At 45.0% G+C, this 10,661-nt stretch overlaps 1 protein-coding gene across 1 annotated transcript in view; it reads right to left on the bottom strand.

The window, feature by feature from the left end:
- The window catches only part of AK5 (adenylate kinase 5), a 226,893-nt gene that overhangs the window by 9,318 nt on the left and 206,914 nt on the right, over nucleotides 1-10,661 (bottom strand). Inside the window, exon 13 of the mRNA XM_024734553.1 lies at nucleotides 5,544-5,732. Within this exon, the coding sequence (XP_024590321.1) occupies nucleotides 5,544-5,732 (189 nt within the window). The remainder of the gene's footprint in view (nucleotides 1-5,543; nucleotides 5,733-10,661) is intronic.

Genomic DNA, 10,661 nt, shown 5'->3' with positions numbered 1-10,661 from the left:
AAATATATATATATATATATATATATTTGAACAAGTTGGGTATGTGAAATCTACCTTTTCAACTGGAAATTTTATGAGATACAAATACCATTCTAGTATTTCTGATGAAAATTTAGAATCTGAATTGAGATATGCTTAAATACCAGATTTTGAAGACATAGATTGAAAAAAGAATATAAAACCATCTCATTAATGATTTTTTATATTGATTACGTGTTAAAATGATAACATTTAGGCTATATTAGGTTAAATAAAATATATTGTTAAATTAATCTCACTTGTTTCTTTTTACTTTGTTTTGGTTAATGCGACTGCTAGGAAATTGTAAATTACCTATTTGGCCCAGATGATATCTCTGTTGGACAATGCTGATCTAGAATATTTATTGTATGAAGGAGGAATGAAGCCTCTACTTTGCTTTTTAGTCAAGTCTTCGCATGATCCAACAATTCCACTTCTGGGTATTCACCCGAAGAAAACAAAAACACTAATTTGAAAACATATATGCATCATTATTCACGATAGCCAAGATACGGAAGCAACCTGAACGTCCACCAGTAGATGAATGGATAAAGAAGATGTGGTGCATAAACAATGGAATACTGCTCAGCCATAAAAAGAATGAACTCTTGCCATCTGTGACATCATAGATGGATCTAGAGGATATTATGCTAAGTGAAATAAGTCAAGACAGAGAAAGACAAATACCACATGATCTCATTTATATGTGGAATCTAAGAAACAAAACAAACAAACAAAACAAATAACAACAGACTCATAGACACAGAGAGAAAATGGGTGGTTGTCAGAAGGGAGGGGAAGGGGGTTTCGGGAGGTTGGCCCAAATTGGTGAAGGAGATTAAGAGGTACACACTTCCAGTTATAAAATAGATAAGTCATGGGGATGTGATATACAGCCTAAGGAATATGGTCAACAATACTGTAGTAACTTGGTAAGGGGACAGATGGTCACTAGATTCATTATGGTGATCATTTTGTAATGTATTTGAATTTCAAATCACTATGTTGTACACCTGAAACTAATGTTATATTGTGGCTACTAGAAAATTTAAAATTACACATACGGCTCACGTTTAATTTCCATTGGATGGCACTGGGGTAGAAGGAAGAGAGTTATGTGTTCTTGAGAAAAACAAGGAACAATGGTACATAAAAAATACAGCAAACGTTCCTGAGTTAAAAAATACTGTCATGCCATTGAAAATCAGTGAAAAGCAGACCTATATCTGCACTCCAGTTTTAAATTACACGGAAAAACATTAAAATTTTTTCTTTAAAGATACTAGTTGAAAAAAGTTTACTTCCAAATTTGTTTTTGCCTTTCTTCCACACACTAAATGCTTCAAAACAATGGGGCAACGTTTACTGACTTGCCATAGAGAAATACTGTGACCTAAATTTTATATACAGTGAAACGGTTATTCGTGTAACAAACCACCATAGTGACATTCTCAGGTATTCGTGGAGAGATTGAACTAAAAATTAGGTCAAGAGTTATTTTAGCCAATTGAAAGAAGAATTTGAGTACAGAGAATTCAAGGTATAAAAGTAATCTGAGTTTTTCCTTGCCTTGTGCTAGACTCCTATCTTAGGAATGCACTTGGCTAAGGGCTATCAAGTGGATTTTGCATCCAAGGGGTAAAATTTGATTCGATGCTGCCTTCTGCTTCCACTCCTTTCATGGAAGTTGCAGCAGCTACATTTCTCATTCTTGATCCCTCAGTTCACAGGAAGTCTCCTGCCAGGTTGGATGACTACCCAGAACAATAAATGGGTACAGCTGTATTTTGGGACTTACTAAAAATGACTAAGCTATTTATGAAGTTGGGACACTGCAGCCGAAGAACTGTTGAACGAATAACTTATTTTCTCCTTTACAAAAGCCAAGTTGCCAAGGAACTGGATTTTCTGCGTCTGTTGAATGCATGTTTAATGAGTCATTGGCCTCTCTTTTTATGTTTTAAATTGATTAAGACTAATAAATAACCCAAGGATGGATATCATCTGTTACCAGGACCACTTCCTCTATGGCCTAGGGGTATTTCTGGGCTTATGATGCCATGAGCAAAAAGTATATTAAAAAAATCAAGAGGGCCTCCCTGGCGGCGCAGTGGTTAAGAATCCACCTGTCAATGCAGGGGACACGGGTTCGAGCCCTGGTTCGGGAAGATCCCACATGCCGCGGAGCAACTAAGCCTGTGCACCACAACTACTGAGCCTACGCTCTAGAGCCCACGAACCACAACTATGAGCCCGTGTGCCACAACTACTGAAGCCCGCGTGCCTAGAGCCCATGCTCTGCAACAAGAGAAGCCACCGCCATGAGAAGCCTGCGCACCACAACGAAGAGTAGCCCCTGCTCACTGCAACTAAGGAAAGCCACTCACAGCTTCCACAGCAACGAAGAAACAAAGCAGCTGAAAATAAATAAATAAAATAAATAAATTTATTTAAAAAAAATGAAGAAACACAAATGTAAGAAAATATATCAAAATGTTCATTAATTGTTATCTTTGGGTTGAAGAATTCTGGATAATTTTTATCTTTATGCTCTTAAATTTTCTAGTTTCTTCTTTAAAAGTAGTTGTTACTTTTATCCTTAGCAAAAGGAGAGGTTTTAAATATCAATTTATACACTTCTGTACATGCCACTTGAGGAGGTTATTTCTGGAATTTCTCCCAGTTCACAAGATCTTCTCTTCTGGAAATTCCTTGTTCTCCCCTCAGTTTTTAGGGAAGAGTCCCAGGCAACCATGCAACCATGTTTTTATTAGTCAGGTCTTCATTCAAATGCTACCTCCTTAGAGACTTTCCAAGCACCTGTCTAAAGTCCCCACACCTAACAAGTCACTCTGTTTTGTCTTATTCATAGAGCTAATCCTATTAGCAATTATTTTATTTTCTTGTCTACTGCTCTTCTCTTTTCAGTGAGGGACTTTGTCTTGTTTATTGCTGTGTCTCCACACGTGCTATGCGCTCAATAGAACAGCCACAACAAGTGAAAAAGCCCCACGTGACCCCACCTGCCTGGCCATAGCTGATAGGACCAGGGACTGGAGCAAAACAAGGCCAATCAGAATATTTCTCTCTGGAATTTGGAGCTGTTGTGGTAACATGAACATGGAAGCTGCACGTTTGACATATTCTAGCTTCTGGGCCAGAGAAAGAGAAAAATCAAGATGAGAGAGAGAAGGAGGGAAAGACAGGTGTGAAAAGCATAGGGAAGCCTGGTCCCACGGGCTTCCTGGACCTGCTGCGTTTCAGCCTCGGTTCACATAACCTTACAAGTAAGCTCCGTGTTTCAGGTCAGGCCGGCTAGGTTTGGTGCCTCTTACCTACAACCTCATGAATATACCTGTGGTCACCATCATGCTTTAAAAATTCATAGCCAAAATATTTGAAGGAAATAATCCAGAATGTTTGCCTCTGAGTGATGGGACTACCTAGTTTTCTATATTTTCTAAAACAAGTCTCTGTTACTTTTATGATTACAAATATATGTTTTTTGTTTTTTTTCCCTGACATGCATGGAGTGACAGACCTAGGGTATTCCAGGAGATCCCATTCTGTCCATCCATTTTATTCTGCTGAGAGCTTTAGCTGTGAAATGACTCACCAAGTTCCCAAAGCTCATTCACACCACTGTGGCTTGGGTTTTCTTATACCCAGGCCAGTATTCTCTCTCCCAGGCAACCTCTGGACAATTATTGTGCTGTTCACTTCAAAATGCTACATTTCAATTATTTCTTCAATAATAAATTCTCTCCCTCAAGGTGAAAAAAGCTTTCTCTTACAGGTCAACTCAAGTGAGTTGTGTGTGACTACCTGTATTGCTGTGTTGAGAAAGTTTCTGAAGCAGCGTCCAGACTGGGTAGGGAGCTGACTAATGATGTCTGCCCTGAGTGCAAGGAGGAATGGAGTGACATGGACAAAAGTTCTGATTCTTTCTTAGATGCAGCGCAAAGCTGGCGTTGTGAGAGAGGAAAACGGAAGGTCAGGGGATCCATTTGGATCACATATGCTTCTATCCCTTGGTTTATGTTACAAGAAGTTCTAACTTTATTGTATGATGATGGCATAACAAAGGCAAAGAATAAGGCAGTGGCTATATAAGTTCTGCTTTGCTTTTTTATTACTTTTGTTTGAAATTTCATTGCACTTTTCCAGCTAGTTGGTGGCCAAAAGGGCTGATTATCATTAGGCAGTAAAGGTGTCATGGGATGGATCGACCGTAAGCATAACTGGGCGACACTGAGGACTGAGGGAAGTGCTTTTGGAGGGTCCTCTGTTTCTGGGCTAGACCACTGGGCAGCTCTAATTACTAAAGTAATCTCACTGAGCTACTGATTCATCTCACTTGCATCTTGAAGTGCATTCACCACCCCCATCTAGTTTAAGAAAACTCCTTGGGCTTCCCTGGTGGCACAGTGGTTGAGAGTCCGCCTGCCGATGCAGGGGACACGGGTTCGTGCCCCGGTCCGGGAAGATCCCACATGCCGCAGAGCGGCTGGGCCCGTGAGCCATGGCCGCTAAGCCTGCGCGTCCGGAGCCTGTGCTCCCCAACGGGAGAGGCCACAACAGTGAGAGGCCTGCGTACCGCAAAAAAAAAAGAGAAAACTCCTTAAATGATCCAGGAGCCCACCTGGAGAGTGAGCAGCCCCGCCTTGGGCTCAATAACCAACGAGACATGGAAGGGGTACTAAGAAACCAAAGAGCATTGCGGGAACAAGACACAGGCTGTCACTTCAAATCAGGAGGCAATTAGGCTGGTGCTCGGAGACCAGGCAGGAGCCCAGAAGGCCAGAGAACACAAAGGGACAGAGACTTTCACCTCCAATGGAAACCAAGCTGGGCTGCTCTCTCGCTTCTCCTCCAGTCCCCCTCTGTGGCCCGAGCTGCTGGCAAGCCTCATGGGTCACCTGCAAAACACTGTCACCTCCCTGGGCCCCTGGGCTAGCACTAGGCCGCCCTGTGCTGTCTCTACTCCAGGTGGGGGAGGAAGGCTGTTCATCTCTGCAGCTGCATGGGTGAGGACAGTTCCGGGGCAGAGGAAGGGACAAAGCAGCTTCCTCAGAGAGGCCCTCTGGGAGTCCTGAGGGCCGGAGCCCACGCTGTTCTGGAGTCAGGACTGGAGTGGTTTTAAATATTTGCCAAGTGGGGCTTCCCAGGTGGCGCAGTGGTTGAGAGTCCACCTGCCGATGCAGGGGACACGGGTTCATGTCCTGGTCTGTGAGGATCCCATGTGCCACGGAGAGGCTGGGCCCGTGAGCCACGGCCACTGAGCCTGCGCGTCCGGAGCCTGTGCTCCGCAACAGGAGAGGCCACGACAGTGAGAGGCCCGCGTACCGCAAAAAAAAAAAAAAAAAGTGAAGAGAGTAAGGGACCCATATTTTGGCCCAAATTGTGCAGCTATATGCAGTTCTAATTCAAAGATCCCTTAACTGAAATTTCCTATTTTTTTCTCTTTTTTTGAATAAAAAGTGGGTGGCTGGTTCATTTTGGGGGGCTGTGAGGTGACTCACCTTATGTAGCTGTGTTTTCGTCTCATAGTAGGCGACCATGGGGATGGAGGCCCGGTAGTAGGTCTCAAGGCGCTTGGTGATAGCGGTTCTGTCGTCCGCGTGCGGGCTGCCCCCGCTCCTCTGGAGAAGGCGGTTGGTCATGGTGTCTGCTGAGCAGTCCATACAGATCACCAAGCGAGGGTCTCCAATCTGGGGATGGGGAGGGGGCACAACATGCTCAGAAATTCCATTCAGCGAGGTTCTGGAAAGACCTGGGATCCCTAGTTCTCTACTTCTGCTTCCTCTCAGGGTCCCAGACCTACATTGTGGCAGAGTTGGGACAGGACATCACGGCTCCTTATTTCCACGTGAGCGGCTTTCCACAGGCTGCCTCAGAGCTGTCTCTTGTCCTCAGCTTTTAGGTCACCTCATGTAATGCAGGGATTGTATAGAATGCTACCCAATGCAGTCACAATCTGTCCTCCACACTAAGGGGAGGGGTGTGTGTGTGTGTGTGTGTGTGGTGTTTCCTGCTGGGAGCCCTGCCTGACCTACTGAGACAAGTCCACCACTATATCTTACATGAGCCACCAGGAGCACAATATGGCTGTGTGTGTACTACGTGGTGGTCAGTAGAGCATGATGGTTGAGCACACGAAGGTTCGAGCCAGGCTGCTGAGGGTCACATCCTGGTGTGGTGACTTGTCTCCAAGATGGTCTTCATTGATTGATTACCTCCATGTACTTTAAGCTCTTTGCCCCATTGAGACATAGAGCCCATTCCTCTACCTCCTTGAATCTGAGCTGAACTGTAACTGACCAACAGAACATGGTGGAAATGATGCCACATGCTTTTATTATTTATTAATTAATTTTTAACACCTTTATTGTAGTATAATTGCTTTACAATGATGGGTTAGTTTCTGCTGTATAACAAGAGTGAATCAGCTATACATATACATATATCCCCATATCTCCTCCTTCTTGCATCTCCCTCCCACCCTCCCTCTCCCACCCCTCTAGGTGGTCACAAAGCACCGAGCTGATCTCCCTGTGCTATGTGGCTGCTTCCCACTAGCTATCTATTTTACGTTTGGTAGTGTATATAAGTCCATGCCACTCTCTCACTTCGTCCCAGCTTACCCTTCCCCCTCCCTGTGTCCTCAAGTCCATTCTCTAGTAGGTCTGCATCTTTATTCCCATCTGAAGTTTTGCAGTTCCTGCCTGGTCAACTGCCATCTAAGATGTCCAATGACTCTGACTGCTAGGCTGGGAGGAAGCCCAAGCTAGCCACACAGAGAGGCCATGTGGACAGAGATGCCTGACCAGACCTTGGCTGTTGTAGACATCCCAGCCCCTGCTCCAGACATGTCTACTCAGTCTTACCAACTATCTGACTGCAGCTGAATAAAGGACCTCAAGTGAGAACCAGCCAGCTGAGCCCATCAACCCCCAGAACCCTATGAGAGAAAATAACAAATTGTTTCTTTAAGTTACCTGACTTCATCATTAACTAAAGGTGTCACTCAACTTCTCTGCACCCCCAACTTTCTCATTTGTTCAGTGAGGATGATCACAGAATTGCTGTGAGGATTAAATACAATTAAATAAGGTAATGTAAGTAGATTGCTTGGCATATGGAAACACTTGGTATCAGTCACTATGTTATGTACCGTATTGGGCTATGATCTCTTCGTGTGTAGGCGTTAGGAATGCTCAGCTCCTGATCCCGTCTTGTATATAGTAGGTAACAAAGAAATGTTTTCCTGAATGAGTGATAGTGTATGATCGGTAGTGTGTCTCTCCCTATCTCCCCATCCTTCCCTTAAAGTGTTCTTTTGCTTCTGATGTCTCTCTCTGGAGGATACCAACCTTGCCTCCCCTACCAATCTCAACCCTGGATCAAAAGAAATTGTTGCTCTCTTCTGATCTTGCAATGTAAACAAAAGTTTACCGCCCCACTATGCAAAGCGCCTGGGAGGGATGGGAACAAAGTCAGGCTAGGGGAGGACTTTAAGACAACACGCAGAGCCATTAAGTTGTCAGTAAGTGCTGTTCAATGATTTATCTACCCCCTCTGAAGGATGTACTTTAAGAAACAGAGTGGAAAAATTCTCCAAAATCTAGAAGAGTGAAATAAACCTCTGGAACGTGTCATCTAACTCTTCTGTCTTTATTAATTGGAAGGGAAAAAAAATGAGCATTTGAGCAGTAAGAAAGCTGGGTGAAAGTTTAGAAGACAATGACCCTTGTCCACCAGCAGAGGGCGAGCTTGGGAGGCAGCCTAGGGCTCAGTTACAGAGTTTGGCTCCTGGAGCAGTTTCCGGCCAGGGTTGTGTTTGGAGACTAGGCGATTTTTCTTACTGTGGCGGTTTTCAGGGCACTTGTGAGGACACGGATGACAATTCAGGGACTCATTCAGGTACAAACAGAGATAATGTGTGTCTGAGCAGGAGCTGGCAGTAAATAAACCGAAATAAGTGCAGGACAGAGAGGGAGCTTCCACCTTGATTCTCAAAGTGTGGTCTGTGAACCAGCCGCACAGGCTTCATCTGGGAGCTTGTTAGAAATGCAGATGCTCAGGCACCATCCTCGACCTGCTGACTCTGGATTTTAAGAAGATCCCCAGGTGATTCTTCACAAAATAATACCTTGAGAAGCTGCTCTCCTGCCAAGATTGGGGTCTGACCTAACCTATTTCTCCTGGAGTCAGCACTCCCTTCCTACATAAAAAGCTGTCAAGCAGCCATTCCATTTGGAAGTGGCCTGTACCACTGATTCTTTTTTTTTTATTTCGGTTAATAGATTTTAAGTTTTAGGTTTATGGGAAAATTGAGCAGATAGTACAGAAAGTTACCATATAATTCCCCTCCCCTGGTTTCCCCTATGATGTCTTTAGGGTGGTACATTTGTTACAATTAATGAAACAATACTGAAGCATTAACTGAAGTCCATAGTTGACATTAAATTTCATCCTTTGTGTTGGACATTCTATGGGTTTTGACGGTTGCATCATGTCATGGTCCACCATTATAGCATAATACGTAATACTTTCACCCCTCTGAAAATCTCCTGTGCTCTTCCTATCCATTCCTCCCTCTCTCTCTTCCCTAACCCTGGCAACTACCGATCATTTTTTTTTTTTTACTGTTTCTATAGAGTTGCCTTTCCCAGAATATCATACTGTTGGACTCATCCAGTGTGTAGCCTTTTCAGGCTGGCTTCTTTCACTTAGCAATATGCATTTAAGTTTCTTCCATGTCCTTTCATGGCTTCAGAGGTCATTTCTTCCACTGATGCTTTTAACACCTAAAAGTTTTTGAAATGTTTGAGTGAAATACCATTCAATCATTTTTCAAAACGCTTTGATATATTTCTTTAGAAAGTCCCTTGGAGTAGCTCTGCCTTTTTTCCCTGGACCATGGTTAGCCTCTAACACAGCGGTCCCCAACCTTTTTGGCACCAGGGATGCATTCGTGGAAGACAATTTTTCCACAGACACATGGGGCGGAGGTGGGGGGATGGTTTAGGCGGTAATAAGAGCGACGGGGAGCCATGGGGGGTGATGGGGAGCCATGGGGGGCGATGGGGAGAGGCAGATGAAGCTCCGCTCGCTCACCCGCCACTCACCTCCTGCTGCGTGGCCCGGTTCATAAGAGGTTGAGGACCCATACCAGTCTGCGTCCTGGGGGCTGGGGACCCCTGCTCTAACATCCCGTGGAGGGGAGAACAGAGAACTCTGTCCTTGTCTGGATGAGTCACAGAGACTTGGAGACAACTCCATGTCCCCAGCACTCCCCTGCTGGCTCCCTGGAATTCTGCCACTGCAGTGCTGGGCTCTTCATGGCCTTTGGGTATTCAGGGGACCCTTATTAGAGCACAAGTGCCCTTGGGAGGGCATTGAGATATGTAAGAACATTTCAGCAGCGGGCACATTGTGCCATCGCTCTAACCCCTGTGGGGAGCAAATGGAGGCCCACAGAGGTTAACTTGCCCCAAATCACTGAGGACTAGCTAGTGACAGTCCTGAGCCAGCTGCATGTAACTCCAAAGCCTGGTGACTTCACCCTAGTGGAGGGTGCCAGAGCCTTCAGAATGGGACTCAGGCCAGATGCCTGGTGGGCCAAGTGGAGCCAGGAGAGGAGGGTGGGGTAGTAGGAAAAGAAGTGGACGGTGTCAGAGACCATTTAGTTTTATTTTGCGGAAACTTGCTTTCGCTGCCTCTGGGGATCTAGTTGGGATCAGCAGTCACTCCAGCTGAGAGCAGCCCACCAGGATGAGGGTGTCAGCTGACTTGTGATGATGGCTTTGCCTGGAGAATTCCAGCAGGTAGAGCAGTAGGAGGCGTTTTCCCTGCTCTCCTCTGCCCCCCACTTTAGTTTTCTTCTGATTAAGTCAGGACACGGGTTAGGCCATATTACCAGTGGGCAGGGTCCTGCCATTCAGGAACTTTCGACGATTCAGAGTACCAGCTTCCTTGTTCTCTCTGGGTGCCTCAGTTGCCTCATTTTAAATGAGGATGACAAGAGTTTCTGCCTCATAGGACGGCTGCCGAGGATTAAATGAGTTAATACATGGCCCATTTCAAGCACTGCATAAATGTGAGATAATGTTATTTAATGTGGGCCTGGCAAGATTCATTTTCATCCCTTTGCACTTCGTAAAAGGCCCTGTTGGTCAGATTTGAATTTAGAAAGAGTCAGAGTCCCCACCCGTGCTTTTAGCCTAAGTCGTACACTCCAGCACGTCTACCAGCCTCACTGCACTGGGAGGTAAGGCCTGGCTAACAACAGAGCCACAGGCCTATTTCCCGTTTGCTCTCACTCCTGAGCTTTATCCCCTTGGGGAACCTCAGTAGAGGAGGGGTGATGGGGTCATTTCAGCATTGCTGAACACACAACCCTAATAATAATAATACCACCCCATCGCCACCGTAACGTCTGCCCCGGTGCAGCCATTACATAGCTCAAAAGTTCTGCAATGAACCGGAAGTTGGAAGAAGAGAGTGGAAGATCTCAAGTGGAAAATCCCAAGGTGGTCCCAAGGCTTGCCACAATTCCAAACCACTAGGACACACCAACTAGAAAGTTCCTTGGCCAGACTCATAACCTTTTTTTTTTTTTTTTTTTTTTTTTAATT

Source organism: Neophocaena asiaeorientalis, unplaced genomic scaffold, assembly GCF_003031525.2.
Source record: "Neophocaena asiaeorientalis asiaeorientalis breed wild unplaced genomic scaffold, Neophocaena_asiaeorientalis_V1.1 scaffold15, whole genome shotgun sequence".
Classification (NCBI taxonomy): domain Eukaryota; kingdom Metazoa; phylum Chordata; class Mammalia; order Artiodactyla; family Phocoenidae; genus Neophocaena; species Neophocaena asiaeorientalis.
Note: the sequence above shows the minus strand (reverse complement) of the source record. Positions and strands in the feature narration are given on the sequence as shown.